The sequence below is a fragment of the Protopterus annectens genome, chromosome 7.part0, assembly GCF_019279795.1.
Source record: "Protopterus annectens isolate FY-2018-M chromosome 7.part0, PAN1.0, whole genome shotgun sequence".
In the NCBI taxonomy this organism is placed as follows: domain Eukaryota; kingdom Metazoa; phylum Chordata; order Ceratodontiformes; family Protopteridae; genus Protopterus; species Protopterus annectens.
In genome coordinates this window covers 194,773,859-194,799,701 of record NC_056739.1, presented here as the reverse complement: position 1 = coordinate 194,799,701, position 25,843 = coordinate 194,773,859, and the positions used below count along the sequence as shown (strand labels likewise).

Genomic DNA, 25,843 nt, shown 5'->3' with positions numbered 1-25,843 from the left:
ACATTAAGCAGATATTAGAGGTGGTCCATGGGAGAACATCCTAGAAAACAAGGAACTAAAGTGGCAGGTTAGAATGGATGCAAGCAGGAAGCCCGGCCTTAATGAAATGATTTCCATTAGACCATTATTAAAAATAAGAGCTAATAAAATATGAGAAACATAATGAAATGTTGCATCATGGTTTTATCTTGAACATAGTTGTTTTACTCAATATAGTTGTTTTTAAATAATATATGATAAATAGATATTTTAACAATTGGTACAATTTTTAATTTTTTGTGTGTTGCAATTGCTATTTAATATTGTTGATCAATTATGTGTAGGGTAATATATATTTATTTATAATAAATTATTATAATAAAAATTTTTTTTTAAATGTTTTGTGGTTTACATTAAATTTAATGGTTTACATAGTCATCTCATTTATAAGATTAATTTTGGGATGTAATTGCAGGTTTTGCACACTAGGGGGAACCAGTAATAGTTATAAGTGAAATGAAGTTTTTTATTTATTTATTTATTTATTTATTTATTTATTTATTTATTTCAGTTTGATAACTGGTGTAGTCCACTGGGCCAAGAAGAGCCTGCTTTCAGTGGAGGCCCAGGGAGAAAGCTCCATGATAATACATTACACACAAAAACACAGCAGAAAAGCTCTAAACTAATACATTACACACAAAAACACACTCTGTTCTAATAGCATAATACTTTAACAATTTCCAAACAAGAATGAGGTGCATTGGGCACTATACATAAGAGAATGATATATTAATGCAACTGTAATGTTAATAAAGTAGGAAAGGAAAAGGAAATTATAGATAGAGTTTGAATGCAAGAGCAGGGAAGCATGGGAGAAACGAAGAAGAAGCAAAGAAATTAAAGGAGAGGTGTCCAGAAGAAGATAGAAAAAGAACAGATGACTAATGTTCATTTTGTGATCGAGTCCAGGAGAACACCTTGAGAAAAAGGCAAAAGATTTAAAGGTGAGAGTAAGCATAGAAGTGGGCAGTGGGATGAGAGCACTTGAAGGAAAATAAAGGGTTTAATCAGGGAGGAAGGAGGAGATAATGAAGAAGAGAGAGGGGAGCTAGGGAGAGTGTCAGAAAAAGGGGAACCAGGGGGGCGGGATGGAACTAGGATGTATTGAGATCTAGGTAGGAAGTATACAATTACATTTCCAATTTTGGAAGAGGTGAGAATGGAGAAGAGATTTAAAGTGTTCATAGTTTGTAGTGGCTCTTAGAAGGGAAGGAAGTGAGTTCCATTTTTTTGCTGTAGTGTAGGAAAGTAGGAGTTGGCCAGGGGGTCGTTTGGGTTTGTATACTGAAATAAGTGAAAATTTATGAATGTGGTTTTTAATACACATAGGATTTATACAACTTTCTCCAAAGGAAAATACATTTTTATCTAATGAATTACTGTATATTTATTATTGTTTATGTCATAAAAACCAAGACTGAGGTTTATGCATTAATAAATAGTCGAAATTAAGTCAAATTAAAAGAAAAACAGGAAAGTGTCACGAATAAAATGTTTTTTTTTTCATTCTCATGAATATGTATTTAATGTCACTGCATATTAATGAGCAATAGACCATAGGGATTGGTGTTTTTGAATTCAAATGTTATGGTTTTATTGGTTTATTGCCTAATTAATTGTATATTTAAGTCATGGTTAATGTTCATGTCTTTGTCTGATGAAGTCCTGAGTTGGAGGGACGAAAACGCGATTTGTTTTGTTGTCTGTGAAGTGCGTTAATAAAGTGAACTGTATTCTTCAAAGTAAGCTGTTTCGCGACTTTTGTGGCTCTTGGGAGGATTACTAGTATCATTCTGGAGCTGCAGCCAGTTTTTGTAGCTGTGTTCTGCTTATTGTGTTGACAAGGTTTAGGTCTCTGGAGCATGTGGCTCAGAGGGATAGGGATTTCTTTAGGTGTAGCATGTCCAACAGCTCTGGGTTTGATATAGCTTTATATGTTAGGCAGAGTAGATCACCTTGGAGTAGGCGATATGCTACTGAGTAAAGCTGGAGTTTTTTGATACGGTCAGTGTAGGGCATCTGTTTGAGGCCAGTAATCCTCTTTGTGAGGTACTTCTGTGGCCTTTCTAGCTGCTGCAGATATCTTGTGAGGTACATTCCAAAAGGGGCGTTATACTCTATAATGGGTCTAATGAGTGTTGAGTAGAGGGGAACAATGACCTCTTTTTTCCTGGATGAGAACCTTTTTGTAATGAGGTGTGCCATGTAGAAGGACTTCCTGACTTCTGTGGCGATGTGATTATCAAAGGAGAGACGACTGTCCACCTGGGTCCCAAGGTCTCTTATCACACATTCATGTTAAGTAGACTGTTGCCTTTGTGGTAGTTCATGAGTACAGAGTTTTTCCCAAAGGGGATGACAATGCACTTTTTGGCATTGAGCTTGAGGCCATGGCTCTGACACCAGGCATCTATCTCAGTGAGGCCCTTCTGTAGGATGTCCACATCATTTGGGGACTCGACTATGGCTTCTAGTTTGCAGTCATCTGTGAACTTCATTAGCCAGAGGCCTTCTGTGTTAGCCTGTACCTCAGAAAAGTAGATACCAAACAGGAGAGGTACCAGGACTGAACCCTGTGGTACTCCACTTGTCACTGGTTTGAAGTCAGATTTGAAGTCTGCAACTTTTACAGTGAGGGTTCTGTCAGTGAGCCAGTTGGCAACCTATCTTGTGATGTAAGGATTTATACCTTGTTTAGTGAGTTTAGCTATAATTCCAGAATGGGGGATGGTGTTGAAAGGCTTAGCGAGGTCAAGATAGGCTGTGTGAACCACCTTATGTTCGTTTACGGCTTTGGTGACTGCCTCAAAGAAGTCGATCAGGTTCAGGAGGCATGATCTGCCTTTCACAAACCTGAACTGGGTGGGGTCCAGAGTTTGGAGGTTACCAATGTCTTTGTTGTGAGAGGTTTGTCAAATCTAAGGTTATTATCTATGGTCACCCCAGAGAGATTGGTTTGTTCTACTGGCTCTATAGTAGTGTTATTGCAGGAAGTGTTGGTGAACTGCAGAAGCGGACAGATAGCCTGTTCCTCATAAAGAGCATTGACTTTGTTTTATTAGGATAAGTTGGTGGTTGGAGAGATATTTTTCTAAGTCATTGAGGTCAGTCTGGATTATGTGTAGGAGCAAAGGTTTGGATGGGGCTGAGCAAATAAGGGTGGAATCATCAGCGCATTGAATTATTTTAGAATTATTTCCAGAAATCTGACATAAATCAGACTTGAGTCATACTACAAATAAGATAGCAAGAATTGCCTCAAACCTACCATACAGAACACATCACTGCATAGCACTCTTCGTTCAACACACACTTCACCCAAACTATACTATCACTAGCTAAACAACACAACCCCCCTCCCGTCCAACCCACACCTTCAACTAGTAATCTCCCCACTGCCTTCTCTTTTTCTCCTCTACCTACCTCCAACATAAAAAAACTCTTAACTAAACTTAAACCTACCAAATTAGCATCAGACAGCCTCCCAAGTGAATACCTACAAATTGCAGCTAATGCTCTGGCCTACCCGGTATCCATCTTGATTAACTGATCTCTGTCAGAAAGTTACGTTCCCACACTGTGGAAAGTATCACATATAATTCCCCTCCACAAAGGCGGACCCTCCACAGAACTAACCAATTACCGCCCCATAGCTATTCTCTCTCCACTCTCCAAAATACTAGAGAGATGCATACACTCTCAGGTCTCAGACTACCTCCTTACTAACAACCTCCTTTCCAGTACTCAGCATGGTTTCCGACCAAACCATAGCACCACCACTGCCTTACTCTCCTTTACTAACACTATCCTTCAGCATAAAAACAATGGCTATCTCTCCTCTGCTACTTTCCTAGACCTATCTAAAGCATTGGACATGGTCCCACACAAACAACTTATCTCTGTCCTCAATAACCTATCCTTCTCACAATCGGTCACCAACTGGTTTCAGAGTTACCTGTCTGACTGCCAACAATCTGTTGTATGGCAGAATGATATATCTCCCCAACTACCTGTCTCCATAGGGGTTCCCCAAGGATCCATCCTTGGACCCCTACTCTTCTCGGTTTACACCAATAATCTAGCCTCTGCCACCAAACATGGCACACTCATACAATACGCAGATGACTCGACCATCATCTGCTCAGCCCAGTCCCTACCAAAACTGCAAAAAGTCACACAGGAAGCCTTTTCCTCTGTTGAAACATGGTTATCCGATGCCCGATTAATACTCAACCCAAACAAAACTAAACTACTCATCTTCCAACCCACCAAACATACTCAAAATAACTCTCACTTTAACATCAGGGCAAAAAACAGCACCACTATATACCCAACTGAACATCCCAAATTGCTAGGAGTGGAAATAGACAATAAACTAAAATTTGACATTCACATATCCATGACTATAAAAAAAGTCCACAAAAAAACTAGGAGCGTTATACAGAAATAAGCAATTTCTCATCAAAGCAGCAAAGATTTCAATAGCAAATTCCCACCTTATCTCCACCCTACTTTATGCCTCTCCAATATATACCAACCTAAGGCAATGTGATCTAAACAAGCTAGGGACCTGCTACAACAAAATTGCCAAATTCGCCACAGGGGCATTCTACCGTAGTCACCACTGTCTCTCACTTGCTGAACTGGGCTGGCTTGAACTCCCTCACCTCCTTCAATGGTATCAACTCTCACTCGCCCACAAACTAGTAAACCATCCACTAAATGTCCCATCCCTCCAGAATCTACTCCAACCCTATCGCACCACCAGACCACTAAGATCCACCAGCAAAAATCACTTGCACATCACTAAAGCCAATAACTCTGCTGGTGAAGCACTATTCTCTTGCGCCATAGCCAAATTATGGAACTCACTCCCACCCACAATTACCTCCATACCATCATGCACCCACTTCAAAACTTTACTAAAAGCACAACTAAAAACATGCTGGCTATGCCCTTGCAACTCCCACTCTAATATCATCCACCCCATCCAACCACTACCTTTCTTTCCAATCCACTAACTACCTTGATTATAGCAAGCTCAGATGCTCATAAGCCAGTACTTATTGTACAGCACAAACTTCTTCTTCTTCTTGTAACATTTGTTAATGTCTGGTATGCACTTCACAGATAAAGATTCTAGTTGTCTACTGATGTACTATAATCTTCATCTATAAATATGTTGTAAGTAATTGCTATGTAAATTGTTAATCACTACGTAATCCAATGTAAATACTGTCTGTTTATTTTAACTGTGGAGCTTTTCTCCCCGGGCCTCCGCTGAAAATGGACCTACATCCAGTCGGACACTCCCGGTCAACAAATTTAAATAAATAAATAAAAATAAATAAATAATTATGGTAGCATTATGTGTGGCTGATGATAGCTCATTTGTGAAGATTGAGAAAAGTAGTAGGCCTAGTATTGATCCCTGTGGTACACTTATGGTGACAGGTAGGAGGGAAGAGATTTGATTTTGCCATTTTACAGACTGCTGATGGTCTGTTAGATAGCTTTGAAACCAAGACACAGCAGATGTGGATAAGTTTAAGTTTGCAAGTTTGGATTGGAGTTTTTCATGTGAGAGAGTGTCAGATGCTGTTGGCATGTCAAGGAATAAAATGGATCCTTGGAGTCCTGTATTTCTGAGATGGTTAATAGTATTAGTAAAACTGAGTAGTGCAGTGGTGGTGCTGTGCTTTGAGTGAAAAACATGCTGGGATGAGGATATTAAGTTGCTGGTTAGTACATAATTGAGTAGTTGAGCATGAATGCATTTTTCTAGATGTTTTGCACAGGCAGGGAGAATCACTAAGGGTCTGTAGTTGTTGAGTTCGGTATATGAACCACCTTTATGGAGAGGGATAATGACTGATGTTTTCCATAATTTAGGGATGTATTGTTCAGAGATGGACCGATTGATTAAGACTGAGATTGGGAGAGAGATGGTGCCTGCTACTATTTTGAGAAAGTCATTGGGAAGTTGATCTGTACCAAGGGCAGAGTGTGTCAGTTTTGATAGTAACTTTTTAATGGTGTTAGTTTGTATAGGTTTATTTATTATTTATTTATTTTACATTTGTTTACCGGGATAGTCCGACTGGATACATGTCCATTTTCAGCGGAGGCCCTGGGAGAAAAGCTCCACAAAGACAAACTTACATAGATTACACAGAAGTTAGCAAACAATTATAAAAACAAAGTGATTATATACAATGGGTTAGTAGTATTCCCTAGTAGGGACTCACAATTCTCATGGACAGACAATTAAAAGTAAGAGACATCAGATTGGAAGCAGAGCTTAGTGATGTAGTTACAAGTTATGATAATTGCAGAATATGCTTTTAGTTTATAACTTAATCAGGGTTGGTACATGGGCATAGCCAATTCACTTTGAGATACTGTTTGAGGTTTTTTTTTAGACTTTTGGAGGATTGTAGGGTTATATAGTTTGGCAACGAATTCCAGGTTTTGCCAATGAAGTTTGCAAACAGGGATTCACCAGCTGAGTTATTAGCTTTGTGGGTTTGGACCAGTAGTTTAACAGCTGACCGTAGGAATCTTAGGTTGCTATATGGCTTAATAATATTTTTAAGTGAGGGGGTATCCTCAGGGTCATACAAAATTTTGTTCACTATTAAGAGTTGATTGAATTGAATTAAGCTGGGCAGTTCTAGCCACTCTAGTTGTTTAAGGTTCTGGCAGTGGTGGGTTCTATAGGTGGAGCCAGTAGCGAATCTGGCAATATGATTGTAGCTATGGGACAGCTTACCTAGTTCGGATTTGTTGAGGTTTGAGAGTACAGGTGAGGCATATATGAGAGTAGAGAGTAGGTGTGATCGGGCATTTGCAGTCCTAGCCAGTGGGGTTAAAATGTCTTGTTTCTATAAAGTGATCCAAGCTTCTTGATGGTCTGTATGGTTTTGTTGACCTGTAGGTCAAATTTGAGATTATTGTCTATGATAACCCCTAGCAGTTTGGTGTGATTATATGGGGAAATAGTCGTACAATTGTTAGATGTGACAGAGAATGAGTGTGGTGGATCTACTAGTGGGAGAGAATAGTAGAAGTTTAGTTTTATTGGGGTTCAGAAGTAGGCATTGATTGGTTAGCCAGTTCTTGATAGTGTTAAATGCATTTTGGGTTAAGATTTGCAAGTCGGATGGGGAGGTGGCTGAGCAGATGAGAGTGGAATCTTCTGCGTATTGAATGCAGGTGACTTTAGGGATAGCAGTGTGGAGGTTGTTGATAAAAATAGAGAAGAGTAGTGGACCTAGTATGGACCCTTGATAGACACCAAGTGTGAGAGGTAACTGGCTGGAGAGTTTGCTCTGCCATAGTACCGCCTGCTGTCTACCAGTTAGGTAGGACTGGAACCACTGGATAGCAGGCTTGTTGAGGGAAATAGATTTTAGTGAAAGAATGAGAAGTTCATGGTTGACCATGTCAAAGGCTTTTGATAGGTCAAGAAAGAGGGCAGAGGTTAGCCTATTGTCATTCCTGTTTTGGTTTATGGCAGTAGTAAAGGAAAGGAGGGCTGAGGTGGTGCTGTGGTATGGCCTGAAACCATGCTGGGAGTTGGATAGTAAGTTATTCTGTGTAAGATATTGCATTAGTTGCTTGTGTACACATTTCTCCATTATTTTAGCTAGTGGGGAAAGAATGGCAATGGGTCTATAGCTGGATATGTCTGAGGAGCTACCACCTTTATGGAGTGGGATGACGTGAGATACTTTCCAGAGGGAGGGGATAGCTTTTTCGGATAAGGTTCTGTTGATGAGGATAGATATGGGATATGCAATGGCATCTGCAGCTATTTGCAGGTACTCTGCAGGGAGGAGGTCAGCAGCGAGGGTGGTAGGTTTTAGATTTTTTAGAAGTGTTTTGATAAAACTAGTGGATATTGGTTGGAAGCCAAATTCCGGGTGATTATTAGGTAGATTAGGCATGTGGTTTAAGTTTGAGGGGGTTAGTTGATTTGCTGGGGATTGGATTGTTTCAGTGAAGAAGTTATTAAAGGCCCTAGCTATGGCCTCTGGGGAACTATGGGTGTAGTTAGTTGGGGTTGGGGTGGTGGAGTGACCTGGACAAAGTAGTTGATTTAAGCCTGCCTATAACTTTTGAGGGTTGTTGTGGAGTTTTTGTAGGAGATTTTGGTAGACGCTTTTTTTATCCAGTAAAACAGATTTTTTGTATCATTCCTGAGTTGACGATATTTTAGATGGTCAAGTGGGGATTTGGTTGTTCTCCAGATGGTTCAGGCTCTGTTTCTAGTTTTGATTTTTGCTTTGGTATCTTTTGTGAGCCATGGTGCTGTATTTGATCTAGTTTTTATTGTACGTGCTTGAGCATGGGAATCAATGATACTTAGGAATTTAGTGTTAAAGTGATCTATGGCCTCCTCTAATGTTAGATTTTTTAGTTTTGACCAGTCAACTGCTTTTAATTAATTTTGGAATGTAGCAGTATCAAAGTTTTTCCTGTTTCTAAATGTTTTATAGTTGGGCTGGTGAGGGTTTCCTGCCTTATGTTTTGTGATATAGGTTAGACAATGGTCGCTGAGGTCATCAGGGAGAGTACCAGCTGTGTACAGTTGGGGTTGGTTATTAACTAGGATCCAGTCTAGAATACTTTCCTTGTTGGTTGGTTTGTTTATCCTAGTGGGAGAGGTTATGGTCTGTTTAAACCCAGATAAGTTTATATGAGTGAGGTGGGGGGGGGGGTCGGAGGAGCAGGGGTGCCAGTCGCTGTTAAAATCACCAAGAACTATGGTTTCTTGGGGATAGGTAGTAGGGTAATTAGTGTTTTTTTGCTTGTTTGCATTTTGATAGGGGGTGAGCCAAATCTGATGGCTGACTGTGCTAACAGGGTGTGGAAGAATGAGAGAGAAGGAAATGGGTTAAGGGGGCAGGGTTGCTCAATGATGTGTGAGGTGCTGATTGGTACTTAGCAGGAGGGGAGTAGCAAGGGAGTGGCAAAGTCTGGTTTAAATTTAGCACTAGTGGGGGGCGGGTGGAATTTAGGGGCAGGGAGTGGAGCGAGCCGAGCGCAGCGAGGGCTAGCGGAGTGGGGCTAACACTGACTCTGAGAGTTACCTTGGGCTTTTAGTTTGGTTTGTATGATTGAATGTAAGCAGTGTTTTTGGCTGTACTTTAATTTGTTTTATTCTTTTGTAATTTTACACCAATTTTCAGGATAATTTTAATTGGATCCTAGGGGTAAACTAGCAAGTGCAGTCAATAAGGAGGGAGCAAAATTACTTTACCAAATTAAAAAGTAAATGCTTGGGACTGGAACACTGTGTGGGTGTAAGGCTGATTCAAAGTAGTATAGCCCAGTCTAGTGGCAATTTGCTAGATCCCTTCACTGTTGTTGTGCATACACCATTAAGCCTCAACAGTTTACAAAAACTAAATTGTAGTTCACCTATTACAATTGAAAAGCTGGAGGGAGTCAGGTTCTTGCTTCCCAGAGGTTTTACTTAGTTAAGATAGCCAGCTTCAGTGGAGAAGGTAGAAATTGCTTTATGCAGTGAATCCCAGGTTGGGGGGGGGGTCACTCAGGAAAGAAACCCATGCAAACTGAAAAATAAAGGTAAATAAGGCAGAATTAGTGCAAAGGTTACAAGTGGAGAGCATGCAAGGAATAGAGCTGGAGAGTAAAATTAATTATAATGCATGCATTACAATTAAAATTGATATCAGCCTCTAAGTCCAGTGATAACAGCTATATACTTCAGTGAATACACACAGGATATAATGCACAAAGCAAAGTATGGCTGTTTTAGGACAATAATTCTAGAGCTATGTTATTCAGTATGAACTAACAGTAACATGAACTGCATTCACTTAGCCTTCTATAAAAGCAATTATAAAGTCCAGCCTGTAAGTCTTCAAAGTACAGTAGCATGCCATAGGAATGTTTACAAATGTAATCGGAACATGAATGACCTCTGCAAAACATTAGGATGCCTGTCAGATATTGAACAATTAAAGCTCTACCTTCATAAAACAAGATAAAAAAACAAGCAGTTTGTAAGTTAGAACATTGGCTATCTCTCAAAACATATAGGAGTTCTGAACAGAAGTTACAGCTTAGCAGCATCAAATACCTCAGTAGTTAACAGTAATAACCAAATAAATCAGCAGCTAACAGTAATAAGAGGACAGTAATGCAAAGTAACTTACTTACTGTGCAGGCACAACGAACAGAGGGGTAGGGAAGGTACAACAGCTACAGGATGAAATGAATGTGAGTCAGGTAGTACAGAGTTTGATTAAAGATGGCACCCTAGGAGGGGGCTGACTAATGAAGATAATCAGAGGGGTGGGGGTGGGAGTGGCAGATAGGGAGAATATAGAAGAGAGCAGTCAGGACAGGATTAACCAGGAACTTATGGATCCCTCCCCCACAGGGAGAAGGGCTGGAAAACTATCAGTGTAAGGTGAGGACTGACTCTGAGAGTTACCTTGGGCTTTTAGTTTGGTTTGTATGATTGAATGTAAGCAGTGTTTTTGGCTGTACTTTAATTTGTTTTATTCTTTTGTAATTTTACACCAATTTTCAGGCTAATTTTAATTGGATCCTAGGGGTAAACTAGCAAGTGCAGTCAATAAGGAGGGAGCAAAATTACTTTACCAAGTTAAAAAGTAAATGCTTGGGACTGGAACACTGTGTGAGTGTAAGGCTGATTCAAAGTAGTATAGCCCAATCTAGTGGCAACTGGTTAGATCCCTTCACTGTTGTTGTGCATACACCATTAAGCCTCAACAGTTTACAAAAACTAAATTGTAGTTCACCTATTACAATTGAAAAGCTGGAGGGAGTCAGGTTCTTGCTTCCCAGAGGTTTAATTAGTTAAGATAGCCAGCTTCAGTGGAGAAGGTAGAAATTGCTTTATGCAGTGAATCCCGGGAGGGGGGGGGTTACTCAGGAAAGAAACCCGTGCAAACTGAAAAATAAAGGTAAATAAGGCAGAATTAGTGCAAAGGTTACAAGAATGTGAAGTGAAGAGTATGCAATGAATAGAGCTGGAGAGTAAAATTAATTTAAAAAAGTTTAAAAGAGAAAGAGTTTGAGGTTTGTGTTGGAAGGGATAGAGGAATGATTTTTATAGAATGGACCAGGGATAAGACAAAATTAATAAAATAAGAGTTACTGGGAGGCAATACACTTTGGGTGGTTGGGGTTGGAGTTTTAATATGTCCTGGTTTTAGGAGGTTATTGATGGATTGCCCGAACTTTTGGGGGTTATGCTGATACTTGTTTTGAGAGGTTGTGTAGTAAGCTTTTTGTCTTGTTTGATCTGTTTTTTGGCTTGGTTTCTTAGATGACGAAAGCTTTGCAATGTTGTTTCATCTTTAGTTTTAAGATACTGGGTTTTCTCTCTTAGTTTAAGAAGGCTTTTGGTTCGTTTTGGGAGCCAAAGTGTGTGTTTGGATTTGCTATGGCATTTTCTTAGAGGGGCTAGGTTATCCAGGATATTGAAGAAGATGCTGTTGAAGTGTTCTATGGCCTGATCGAGCTGCAGGTATTTCAGGGGTCCAGTCACTTTTTTTGTAGAAGAGTGTTAAATATTTCAGGTGAGAAGTTTTTTTTTTGTTATGTATGAGCCTATAAACTATGTCTTTATTTGGATGTATCACTGTTTAATTAGATAAATGGGATTGTGATCACTTGGATAAGCTGGGAGGCAGCCAGTCTGATAGTTTTGAGAGGGTTTATTTGTTAATGTCCAGTCAAGGATTTGTTTACCTCTGTGCTTGTCAGTCCTAGTAGGGGAGTTAATAATTTGTTGGAATCCATGAAGTTTAATGAAGTCACTTGGAGTACTGGAGGTAAAGGAAGACCAATCTAGGTTAAAGTCAAATAAACAAAGATAACGCTGTGAAGAGGACAAAACGCACCGGACATCCGAGATATCCAGTAAAGTTTATTCTAGAGTTAAACGTTTGAACAATCACCACGTTTATCCATCATAGACTGTAAGACTTCTTCAGACACTAACACATTACAATTAACATATGTATATATATGCTGACAAATCATTCAAATTGGCCAATAAAAAACTATGTAAACCAATCCTCATGAATATTGAATAAAATTCATTCGTAACTAAAAACATAAAAAGCTGAATGCCCTATCATTAGGTTCATGTACAGCAATAAAACATATATTTTAGTATATATATTCAAGTATGTGAAAACATTGGAAACATATTGTAAAAAACAGTTGATATTTTTATATAGGTTAAAGTCACCCATGATTATGGTTTCTTGGCTAAATGTGGAACTTACCCAAAAGAGGAAGTCTTTGATGGTGGCTGGGCTGGGTTGTTGCCAGGTGGTAAGTAGGTAGCCATGAGAATGGTACTTTTACTGGCATTGATCCTAAGTCAAGTGGAGAGGATTCCCAAGTTGCTTTGACCTGGGTAAACTGTGTTTAGTTGTTCTAGGTGAAGGTGATATTTGTGTAATATGGCAATCCCTCTTCCCCATTTGTGAGGTCTGTCTAGTCTAGGAATATTGTACTCAGGGGATAGTATTTTGCTGTTATCTATTTGTGGTTTTAGCCAGGATTCTTTTCTTATGACTATGTCAGGAGAGTATTGATTGAGGGTTGCATGAAATTCTGGAATTTTATTGACTAAGCTTTGTAGGTTCATATTCAAAATAAGGAGTTTCTTGTCCCAAACTGTTTTCTTGGTGCTGCAGTTTTCCTACTTTAAAGGCTGCTTTTGCACATTTATCAAGACCAAATGACATTCTTATATCAAATGAAAAAGTTTTAACAACTTGCAGTTGTGCTTTCAGTTCCTCATCTGATGCAGTATATAGTTTTAACTCATTGACAAAGAGAAGATGAGAGATGTTTACACTTTGTTTTCTAGGAGGCAAATTATAGCCATGGCCTAAGCTGTTAAATAGACAGCTTAATGGGCTAAGGGCAAGTCAGAATAGCAGCGGTGACAGAGAGTCACCCTGGAATATCCCCCTTTGAATTTTTATCCCTGGAAAAATAATTTGCCCTTCATTATGGCTTAATTGCAAAGTGGTCTGTCACTTTTTCATGACCACTGTAATGTAGTCGATCAGTGTAGGGTGTATCTTATACATTTTTAAGCAGTCTTTTATCCATGAGTGTGGGATACTATCAAATGCTTTTTATAGCCAGTCTATGCCATATTTAGATTCTTCCCCTTTTTACAGTTCTACACTATGACTTTAACACAAATGATCCTCTGTTCCATATGACTTTCTTTTATTGCCCTTTTATTTTATTGCCATAATTGAGTTTTCTTCTAAATGACTATAAACTCAATTGGCATCAATTCCAGTGTATAGTTTATATGTCGTCAGAAGGCAATTTATTGGTCTATAATTTTTAGGGTAGCTTGTAGGTTCACTCTCAAGTAGGAGCATTGTTTTTCCTGTTGTTTGCCAGTTGGTGTCTGTTGACGGTGCACATATAAGTAGTTCTTTCTCATGGCTAAATCTTCATGTAAAGATGTTAATACTTTTAACCAAAAGTTAGGTACTGCATCTGGGCCTGGGGTTTTCCAGTTAGTCTTTTCTTAACTTTCTTTCAATTTCTTTGGCTGCTACTTCATCCCATTTCATATCCTGTACCTTTAAACTTCTTATTCTTTCTTTTACTTCTATCCATTTAGCATCTTTGTTATGTTCCACAGGATCTTCATAGATACGTCTTCAAAAATGTATCTACTTCCTCTTTTTTTGGTGATCTTTCAATTCCTTTTACCTTGTTTCCCAATTCTCTGTAAAACCTTTTTAGGTCATTAATAAATTGTTTATTTTATACTTTTCCTTTATAGTTATCTGCATATCTTCTAAGTTTTTCTGACTGTGCTGAGATTTTTAGTTTATTTGTGATAGTGCATGATAGATCCTGATCTGTTCTAATGCTGTGCATTGCTTTTATCACATCTATCTAAGTATTTTTGTTGAGCTGTTCCCTCTTCTATACTCTTCTAACAGTGGCATATCTTGTCTCAATTGCTTTATAGTTTTCTCTATTTGATACTTCCATGATGGTATTCAGTTTCTTCCCTTCCTATCCCTCACTACCCTGTGTTTTTGTGGTAGAGCTTTATCAGTTATTAATTTAGCTGCACAGTAATATATCCTGTTTACTTCTGTTATATTGCATGGATCTCTATGGACAGTCCTAATTACTGTGTTCATTTGTTTTATCAAACTTCTGACTTTTTGGTTTTTATTGACCTTCTGCAGTCTGTTTCTTTCATTGATCTTAATATGCCTATCTATCTCTGTTAAGTCAAGCAACTCTTCTCTTAGCTTGTTTTCTTCTAAACTGAGGGCACATTTTTTGTTTTCCATTTCCTGTGGGCAGTCTATAGAGTTCTATAGCATCTTCCTATGGCACATTCTTTTCAATTTCATCCTGTGCCATCCATTGTCTTGTCATATGGCAAGTCACTGGCCTATCACTGCTCAACATTAATTGTGTCAGACTCTCCATTTTTTCCTGTTCCTTCCCTTGCTGTCCAACTTCAAGTGAATGTTTATACTGGTTTCTTGTGGAAGGCTGCAAAATATTTTCATATGGCACCTGACCAATTGCTTCCCTTTCCACTGGTTTCCCCTTAATTTGGACGTCCATTGCTCTATCCTTATGTGGTCATACATCTCAAATTCTTAGTGCAAGAAATCTGGGTAAAGTCTGACAAAATGGGGGGACAAAGAACCAAAAATAGGGACAGATTTTAACTATTGTTCTTACAAACTTAGAAAGTTGTCAGAGTAACAGGGTTTTTATTAATATACATTTTCTGAAGGATCTGATGTCTAAAACTCAAATGTATGTCATTATTTGGTTATTTCAGTCCTCAGATCATTCCAAGTAATTTGCCAGAAAATCACAAATTTTATAAGAAACACACAAAAAAAGGAGAGGCAAAAATCTGGATATTCTGTGCAAATCTGTACAGTTGAGAGGTATGTTTGTGGTGCTTTCTGAATTAGATTTTCTACACTGAATCCTTCATTTCTGAGGTACCCCATAATCCCAATTTCTATTTCTTTAACTTCTCCATTACTGATCTCCTTTTCTACTTTTCCACTTTGCCTTCTTATTTTTTGTATTGTAAATTTTTCCATGTCTGGATTCCTTTGCATGTATTCAAATATCTGTGGTGTTGCTCTTTTTGTATTGATTAGTTTTGCTTTCTCCTTTGCATAGATATTACACCATATTAAATCTCTTTTTCTTTCCCATGTCCATATTTCTTCTTCAGATGTCTCCTGGTCTTCCTGTTTCTCCCTACTTTGGAGACTCATTCCATCATGCTGTGATGTAACCCGTGTTAGACCTGCTACATAAAATCCTTCACTTCACAGGCACTCCATAACTTCAACTTGTATTTTTTAACTTATACTTTACTAATCTTCTTTTCTACATTCCCTCTTTGCTATATTTTTTATTGTGAAAATTTCCATGTGTAGATGCCTTTGCCTGTATTTCTCTTTGAATATCTTTGGGGCTGCCTTCTTTATGTTGATTAATCTGGCTTTTGCCTTTGTATAAATACTGCACCATATCAAATATCTTTCTTTCCCATGTCCATATTTCTTTCTTATACTTTTCAAAAATATTTAGGTTTTGTTGTCTATATCTTCACACTTTCTCAGATGCTTCTTTTTCCAAAATGATCAAAGTTTCTTGGTCTGTATACTGTTTTTCATAAATCTGTTGTATTAATGACCACAGATTTGTATTTGAAGCTTCTGAGAGTTTTTCCTGTGGAAGTATTTTCCTTTCCTCTAATTTCTCTCAATCTTTTTTATATATTTTGTGTCTAGAAATTCTGGGCTTCTTATATAATAGTAACAACACATAATTTCTTTCTTATCCTCAATAGTCCATTTTGTTTTCTTTATGGCTCTTCTTTGGCCTGTCAGTTTTTGTGATTTTTGTGGACAGCTACTTCCTTCTACAACAGGAGGACCATCTTCCCCCTGGGCCTGGCCTGGCCTCGTTGTAGGAATATTTTCATATTTTGAGGATTTTACACTGTCATCTTTTTCCAGTTTTGGCACCAGTGTGCCAACCAGGATTGGGCACTTTTTTATCCTGGGTCTTGTGCACCCATCTGTTTTTTTTTTTTGTAATTTTTGATCTACTTCTGTCCATGATATACACTATAGAAATACAGTTTGTATATCAGTGTCACCTTGGTGAGATTTTATGAAAAACAGGGTCCACCTCATAAAGGTACTCACCAAGGCTTGAGGATGAGCTCAATTTCAGCAATACTACTCTCTTTTGCTTGCTGACTTTTCATCTCTCCATGTGGACCCCGTTAGGACAATATGATTGACAGGATGGGCAAAAAGAGCACCAGTCCAAGAGGAATCATCTGTGTGATCACATTTGTGCACAATGGCAGTGCTGACCATGGCCAGGGGAGGGTATAGACAATAGATGGGCTTGTGTATGCACACCATCACAGTTAGCAGACTCAATAGTCATATCTGGGCTGTCAGAAGTGCTGCTACCCCTAGCTATGGACAGCCAGAAGATGCACAGACAGGATTATTTACCTCCAAGTTTGGTACACTCAAAAGCAAGTATTAATCCAAACCATCTCCATGTCACTCAACCTTGTGAAAAATGGAGAAAATTCAAGAATGCAGTTTTAATGTCATTGTTTTCATGTGTTGTAGCCATGATAGATTTTACTACAATGAAGCAGCAGGTTTCTGAAGTCAATGTCTGCTTGAAGTCACTTGCCATGAGTAAAGGATCATCAATGCAGTTATCAGTAAAGATTAAAATATTGAAGAAAGCATGCAAATTAACTAGATTGCAACAAGATCAGAGGACATGTTTGCAAATCTGATATAGCATTCATTTTCTTTAGTGTTGCACCACATTTCTTCCTGTTTGCACTAAGAGGAGAATGACCGTGTATAATGTCCAGAAAATGATTCAATCACATCCCAAGATCAATCAACAAACTCATCCTCATGGATGAAAACCTAATCTATATGTCTTAGGGCCAGCTTTATTTTATTTCTGTAATCAATCTGTCTTAAGGCCAGCTTTATTTTATTGCTATCTGCATTATGATAATTTTTGACTAGAACAGAAGGTAAGCAAGGTTTAAGGTAAGAATTTTGTGAAACAAATGATATAATGATCAAGGTTACCAAGTCTGTATAAGAGTTCTAAACTTAGTTCAGGGATGCTGCAAAACATGGGTAAGATACTCATACCTCTTGTGAGTTCAGCTATATGTTATTTTATGTTAACTCATCTTTAACAGATGTAGGAATTGCAGATTAAACTAAGAATGATAACATCCTGTCCAGGACATTGATATATTCCAAGTTCATCTAAGAAATACACCACCAGTCCAAATTAACAAGCTCAAGACAGGATTGCAAGAAATATATGTGTTCATCAGAGCTTTAGGCAGGTCATATTTAACCAAGAATGCTCAGTAGGTTACTAAAGTGAAATATGTTGACTGTCTCACAAACTGTTGTCTCGTTGCCAATTCCCTGAACCATAAAATCCAGCTTGATTATGTTAGATGACAAGAGGAAGAGCCTCCTCCAATCATATCAGGCTTAGCACAGGAAAGTTTAGAGCTTTCCAAGAATGTTTGTGGTACTCAAAACTTCAGTGACAGCAACAACTCTGTAACCTTCTTTTGAGGCCAAAAGATCAAATATCTGCATCATTGCTCCCCAACTGCATGTGTCTACCATATAAATGTTCGGAGGACAAGCAGATCTTGTGGTTCACTAATAGAAAACTTGACTGATAACATCTGAAAAGGGAACCTAGAAGAATTACGTTTCATTGCACAGTATTAGAGAAAATACTGGTTTGTTAGCAGATTCTTCATAGCTAGCAATAACCTGATTCATTGTTTTAATCCAATTATATGCACCTCTTCCATTGTAAAGGCATAATCAATTTGGGCTGCTAAAGATAAAAAATATTTTAAAAATGGGATTTTATATTTGTACAGTGGTCATTCATTGTTTACAAGACAGTTTCATCCCATTTAAGGAGGTATATCTTACTTCCTTGACCCCAGCATGAATTATAAGCAATTCATAATCAGTCAGTCATTTAACAACCGATTTTACTTTACATTGTAATTAAACTGTATGACAAACACAATATGCAGTCACTTCCTGCTATCTAAAGATGTTAGTAGATGGACAGAAAGTTAAACAATGGAGACCCTTAAAATAAGTATTCTCTTTTTTTGACATGATGGTTGCAGTAGTTCATTCTCTGAACAATTTCACTGTGAATTATAGATTTGGTGTACTTTCTAAGTGACTCCCATAGAAGCTACTTGTTTGATGTGTTAATCTACTTCTGAGGTATTATTTCTTAAATATAGATTTTTTTTTTAATTTAACAAAGCTCCACCAGTCCTAGTAAAGTACATATCAAACTGTCTGTATGTATTCATCTACACTTCTATTTATACTCAGTGTAACAGTATGCATATTACACTGGTGCTGTTTTCTGGGAAGATCATACAACATATGTGACCTACTGAATAACAAAGAACAATACGCATTATGGAGATATTGTGCATCTGATTTTCTTGAAATTTTACTTACTTAATGTTGACATGTAACTCTTATTGATTGTCATAACTCATTGTATATTAAAATGTATGAGCTAATCATTGGGTTTATAGAATTATTTTTATATCTTAGGTATCTTCTTATTAAATCTTGTATTCCTGGGACTTTTCAATTGGTCTTGGCACTATACATAAGGATTCACAGTTGAGTTCTCTGTTGAAAAAATACATTCCTTTACAAAAGTTTTTACCCATCCTAAATCATTCCACCTCCTATTTTTTTCTAATTGCATTGAAGTAAGAGATTACCACAGTTTATCCACTTTTGCTCGCCTATGTTCCTTTTATCACAGCAACACTCACTATTTTCTGCGATTACCTCCTGCAGCTGCACCATTTTCTTTAAACTTCTGCAACTGCACAGTAACATCTATACCCCATACATCTCCTACTCATATCTACTGACTCCTTTCTTTTCACTTCTATGCTGAACTCCTTAAGAGTTTCCATGCAGCACCCTTCTCCTCCAATCAGCCTTAGTCCTCTGTATCCCACATTAGTTCAAGCATAAAACTATATCTAAAGTACACTTGAAGTCCTTCCTTTAATATATTGTTCTTTAGAGTTAGAGATTTAGCCTATCCTCATTGTACAGTTACTTATCTTCACAATATATCTCCAGTTTATCACAGTTTTATAGTATTGCTCCTTCTTGCAGCCCCCAAGTTAATAGTTAGAATATCTGTTCCTTTATTTCCTTGAAATGTTGGCATTTGGCAGCTGCAACATGCCAAGGTTATTGCTCGGTCTGATTCATTACACATAGCTAGTAACTCTTTGCTCCTTCCTGACACCTGTTTGCTATCCACACAGACCACTATACATGGATATACTGTGCCTGTTATGAGTGCCCTACTCACTACTTTGTCTGTTCTTGCTAATGGTGATATTGGTGCTGTTTGTACCAGGACAAAACTGCTCTTTTCCCACTGATTTTCAGTTTTATTCTGCTTGTAACAGAGTCCCTTTCTACCAGCCTTTCTTGAGCCTCCTTTTGAGTCGATCTTTTCCCTCCTCGACTATGATCCTCTGAGGGAGCTTCTCTCCTCTCTTTCCTTTCCTTCCAGGTTACCCCTAGCTGTAGATCCCATCACCCTATAATTTATTGGGTGTACAGTCAACAAGGTTTAAACTGGTCAAGTTCAGTTCCTGATGATGATCACTCATTGCTTTTTAATTAGAAATCACTGCTGACATAGGTTACATTTGAATGCTGACATAGGCTACATTCGAATGCTGCAGTGATTCAATGTGTGTGTGGATCCCTCTACTTTCTCCATGATTAAACAACTACTGATTTAGTAAATATAAATAAGGAGGGATATTTGGAATTCAGGTGGGCTTACTACTGCAAAAAACACTTATTTATGGAGCTGAAGCTTAGACCAGTTTCTTTTAGTTAAATCTTTAGTCAGTTTTAACTTGATGAAATGTATAACTCCCTACCTGTGTCCTTTGCCTGAAATATATCATGTGAAACCTCCTATGTCTTTGCCTCCCCCTCCTTTTTTTCCATCTCCCCCTTGTTTACCCCTCTTTACTTCTGCAGACAAATCCATCTGCTTCACATCTATGCTTTTTTACTGTCCTTTCTTAAACCCCTTGCTGCTTTTCTCCATCACATCACCATCTTACAACCTTTTTTAATCCTTTCGTACTTCCACGATTTGATCTCTCTCTCTCTCCTTCTCACCATCTCCCTGTAATGACCCTCACTCTTTGAGATAGCCCCTTATTTTTTACTGCCATGCTCTTTCTTTTGAGAAGTCTGAAGGCAGCAGCACCAACCAGTTATCATGGTTTTAAACATACTTCTAGACAGTTACCATTCTCGATAATACCTTACACCTACTCACCCATCTATATTAAGTACAATTGTACTCATACACTGCATCTCTGTACAAGCCTACATTCCAAGCATTTAAGCCAACAGTTGTTAACATTATCTTTAGCTTTTACAAATAAATATAAGACATCATGGACTAATGCCAAATTTAATATGGTCCAGGTTCCTGATTTGATTACCCTTAACAGCTGCCCCTATGCTAAAGAGTCTTCTGCACAATAAAAGACAGTATATGTTCTCAGTTAACTCAGTGTTATAAATAAGCTTTATTCCAGGTCTGCCAACACATGGTTATAAGTGATAACAGTAATACTACATAGAATTGCAATGCTAAAAGTGTAACTTTTGTTTTACAATCATTTGTCTAGTATAATTAGATAGCACAACAAGGCTGCCTTAAACAGAGATGTTATCTTTTCTTTTCTGCAGATTTAATCTGATAAAGGCAAAACTTGTGAAGGGTATACGTTATGCAAGTGTCTGTGGTATGTCGAAAGACCAGTGGGTTAAAAATCTACAAAACTATGTTGACGACAAAGGTAGGTGCTATATTGGTCTTTTCTAGAGATTTGTGCTTCCATGCTGTAATACTTACATGAGTGTGAGTGTGATGATGCAAATGAGTTTAACACTATCATCCTCAGCCATAAATGCTGTATTCAGGCAGGATAGTCTTTATTTACAGTAAAATACTGTATTCCAAATGTGTCTGGCTCTGTACTGGCTAATCAGTTTGCCTCCTCCTGAAAGGCATGTGCAGATGGAAAACACTGTTGCAGCACAATGGAATAGAAAAATGAGCCTTGGAGGAGGTTTCAAACTATGGTGCTTTAAAATGTTTAAACAGTGAGCTGGTTGCACAGTGCAGCAGTTCAAATTTTAATCTCTCTTCCCAGCAATTGTTTCTTCCTACATTTATTTATTTGTCTTTTGCTAACCGGGTTAGTCCAACTGGGCTGTTGGAACACTTTTAGTGGAGACCCGAGGAGAAAAGCTCCACACAAATATACAAACAAAAACTACAAACATTTGTGAATAAAGAGCAGCAGAGATCAAGTACAAATAATGGAAAATAACTCGGCATTAAAAAAATATTCAACAGCATCATTGTAGCAAATTACAAGAGGTAGACAACTGGAGTAAAAATAAAAATTCAGATTTACAAAAGATCATCCAAATAAGACAAAAATAGTGAAGGACTTCAAAATCGGTAAATAGTAAGTATTTAGAATGTGTGTGTGTGGGGGGAGGGGCAGGAGGTAAGGTCTAGGAGAGGATAGAGAGGAAAGTAAGCAATTACAGGAAGTAAAGTTAAGGGAGAGTCTAGAGTCTAGAGAAATGCAGCAATAGGAAGGGGGATAGGATGGTAACAAAGAAGGAGATAACTTTTGATTAGGTTAAGTGTAGCTCAGTGGCCCCAGTGCTGGTATATACAAGTTACATTAGAGTCAGGGGAGGAGGAAAATTATGGTATGCCAAAATGAGTGAGAGAGTTAGGTAGGGTGGTGGCAGGTACAGTAAGGGGAGTTTGGCAAGGTAGCTCTTTAATTCTTTTTTGAAGTGAAGAGAAGACTGGATACAGCATATGTTGGGAGGGAGTTTGTTCCAAATTTGAGATATAGTGCATTTCTAAGTAATCTGCCTACTGTCTTGTTAGGCTCATAGGTATTGAGTAGCTGTTGGTCAGTGCTACGGAGTGATCATGAAGGTTTGTATAGAGATGGGAGGATAGACAGGGAGGGACAGTTTTCAGGTTTCTGCAGTAGGGAATTTGTCATCTATAGCTGAGAAAACTGGAGTAGTTGAGGGAATTCAAGCCACTGTAGTTGTGTGAGGGATAGGCAGTGATGTAATTTGTAAAGGCAGTTACAGGCAAACTTAGTTGTCTGGTTGTATGTCTGTTTTAGCTTGGCTAGAGGATAGCTTGCAGGTGAGTATATATAGGGGAGGCATAAAGAAGGCAAGGGATAAGTTAGGCTTGAGCTACTGAAGTCCTTGAGGTGATGGATAAGAATTTTTTGTTTCTATATAAAAGACCATGTTTGCCATTGGTCTTTTTTGATGGATTGGTGGACGTGAATATCAAATTTCAGTTGGTCATCCATTGTGATATCTAGAAGTTTAGTATGGGAGTCAACATGAATGATGGTAATAAGAGTCAGGTCATCAGCGTACTGGATCAGAGAAGAGGTGCAGCAGCTGGACCGTAGATTGTAAACATATTAAAGAGAAGGGGGCCAAGAATGGATCCTTGGGGTATACCTGATTTGATGAGCAGGACGTCTGCCATCTGTCAGATTGCTGTCTGTTAGCAAGATAACTGGAGAACCAGAGAATAGAAGGAGCAGAGAGAATGAGCGCTGTAAGTAAAGTGAGAAGGTTGTGGTGGGTGATGGTATCAAATGCCTTGGAGAGGTTAAGGAAAAGGCATGACACCAGTTTGTTATCTCTTGCCTCGGCTACAGTCTGGGTGAAAGATAGGAGGGCCATGGAAGTGCTGTGGTGTGGCCTAAATCCATGTTGAGAGTGGGTGAGCAGATTTTCATGAAGTAGATATTTAAGAAGTTGTCTGTGTATGCATTTCTCTTAAATTTTTGAGAGAGGATGGCTATGGGTTGGAAATTGGATGGGTCAGTGAAATTGCCTCCTTTGTGAAGTGGAATTGTATAAAAGGATTTCCAAATATCTGGGACTGAGGATTCTTTGCTAGATCAGTTGATAAGGATTGAGATGGGATATGCTATAGTACTGGCTGCAAATTTGAGAAACTGAGGGGGTGACAAAAGTAAGAGCACTGACAGTACCACAGCTGAGAAATTTATTACAAAAATAAAGAAAGAATCAAAACAAAGTTAAAAAGAAAAAATCCTTACAAAACAGTGGTAAGCGCTTTCAGGGATCTACCCCTTCATCAGACAACAGTTAAAATCCCATAATTCATTAAATACTGGAGGTTAGTCACATGATGTTTCAAAATTTCAGTTGTACCCAATAAGGACATAACAATTAGTGCATCAATACATATTAGCACAGTTATGCAATTAAAGAGACCATACAGTAAAGAAATTATAGCTAAGATAAATAAGAAATGTGTATAACCTTATATGGTGTATAAATATATATATATAATAAAAACCTGATAATCCTAATGACAACACTATATATCCATATATATATATATATATATATATATATATATATATATATATGTATAAAATATACATAAAATATACAATACCAGTGCATCCAGCTTATATAGATACATACATTAAAAATACAGGATTATGAGACTGTTTAATGATGATGATGATGATGAACTACAAATAGCCCTGGACCAACTTAAATCTGAGTTTTTAAACAGGGGCTATGATACTAGAACTATAGATAGGTGCATTCTAGATGGTTGGAGCAATAGGGCGGGTAGATGTAGACCCTATTATGATACGCACACTACAACTCGAGCAAGCGGGCAAGTCAATGATCGCGATGAGGTAAGGCATATACATACAGACACAGACAACACACTTAGGATGCCACTCACTTTTGCAAGCAACATAAGTGTAGTATTTGATGTAGTAACCACAAATTGGAGTATTCAATCCACGATTGACAACCTACAGGGTGTAATTGGTACTAAGTCAAGTTTCACTTTTAGGAACAATAGAACATTGAGAAATTAACTATGTTATAGTAATGCCACACCCAATACTGTCAGTAGATCAGATAGATTGGGCACATACATGTGTAGAAATTGTGGAGCATGTAAACACATACACAATGGCAGGACTTTTACACATCCCTCGAAGAAATTCAGTCATAGCAGTAATCTCTACGCTGATTGTTCCACATCAGACGTGGTCTACTTCACCTACTGTGTAGTATGCTACAGCTTCTACATAGGTAAGACCAATAGACACCTGAAGGACAGGATCCTGGAACATTATAGGGATATTAGGAACTGTAAGGAGAATAGTGCGATTGCTATGCACAATATGAATGCAGGACCTGAACATATTTTTAAATTTCTGGTTTTACAAATATTGTCTGAGAAATTAAGGTGGAGTAATTTATCTAATGACACAGAAGCTGCTGAGCAGAGATGGATTATTAGACTTAATGCAGACAAGCCCCAAGTGTTGAATCAAATGGTGTCACTTAAACCTTTTTTAAAAGCTCGACCTTTAATATGTTACAATACATTTTCTATATATTTTATACACTGTATTTTAGATTGATTATTTCTGTATATATATTAGCATTTTATATTTCACATAAAAAAATTTTAATGTATGTATCTATATAAGCTGGATGCACTGGTATTGTATATATATATATATATATATATATACATATATATCTGGATATATAGTGTTGTCGCTAGGATTATCAGGTTTTTATTATATATAGCTATACACCATACAAGGTTATACACATTTCGTATTTATCTTAGCTATAATTTCTTTACTGTATGGTCCCTTTAATTGCATAACTGTGCTAATATGTATTGATGCACTAATTGTTATGTCCTTATTGGGTACAACTGAAATTTTGAAACATCATGTGACTAACCTCCAGTATTTAATGAATTATGGGATTTTTAACTGTTGTCTGATGAAAGGGTAGATCCGTGAAAGTGCTTAACACTGTTTTGTAAGGATTTATTCTTTGTAACTTTGTTTTGATTTTTTTCTTTATTTTTGTAATACATTTCCCAGCTGTGGCACTGTCAGTGCTCTTACTTTTGTTGCTTTTCACTTTTCACTGGCAGTTTTGTGCTTAGAGACAGGATATTTACTTTTATTTAAACTGAGGGGGTGATTTATCAAAGGAAGGAGAGCAAGTTTTAAGTTTCAGCAAAAGGGATTTAATATAAGCAGTGGAAACAGGTTTTAGGGAGAAGGCTGAGTGGAGGTACGTGGTGGGGGGTGGGGGTTGTGATTAGTTAGTGTCTGGAGGGGTTAGTTTGTGGCTAGAGTCAATGAAGTAGTTGTTTAATAAAGTTGCCGTATCGAGTGGTGTTTTGTTGGGGAAGGGGTTGGGGGTAGAAGGTATCTCAGGATAGAGAATAATGTTCATGGTATGCCAGAATGTTTTAGGGATTTGAAGTGTGGGTAGCTTGAGCTTTATGACAGAATTGTTTATTGCCCTGGATAATACGTTTTTTGGTAAGGTTTCTTAGTTCTTTGAATTTAAGGAGGAGTTGAGGATGATTTAGATTTTGTCCATTGTTTCCAGGTAGTGTATTTTAGTTTCATATTGGAAAGGGTAGCTTTGGAGAGTCATGGTGTGGGATTAGA

The 25,843-nt window shown here is 37.9% G+C and overlaps 1 protein-coding gene across 1 annotated transcript in view; it reads left to right on the top strand.

Moving 5' to 3' along the window:
* The window catches only part of LOC122806348, a gene marked incomplete in the record, with an annotated part of 125,947 nt that overhangs the window by 25,208 nt on the left and 74,896 nt on the right, over positions 1–25,843 (top strand). The window contains 1 exon segment of the mRNA XM_044076686.1: positions 20,976–21,085. Within this exon segment, the coding sequence (XP_043932621.1) occupies positions 20,976–21,085 (110 nt within the window).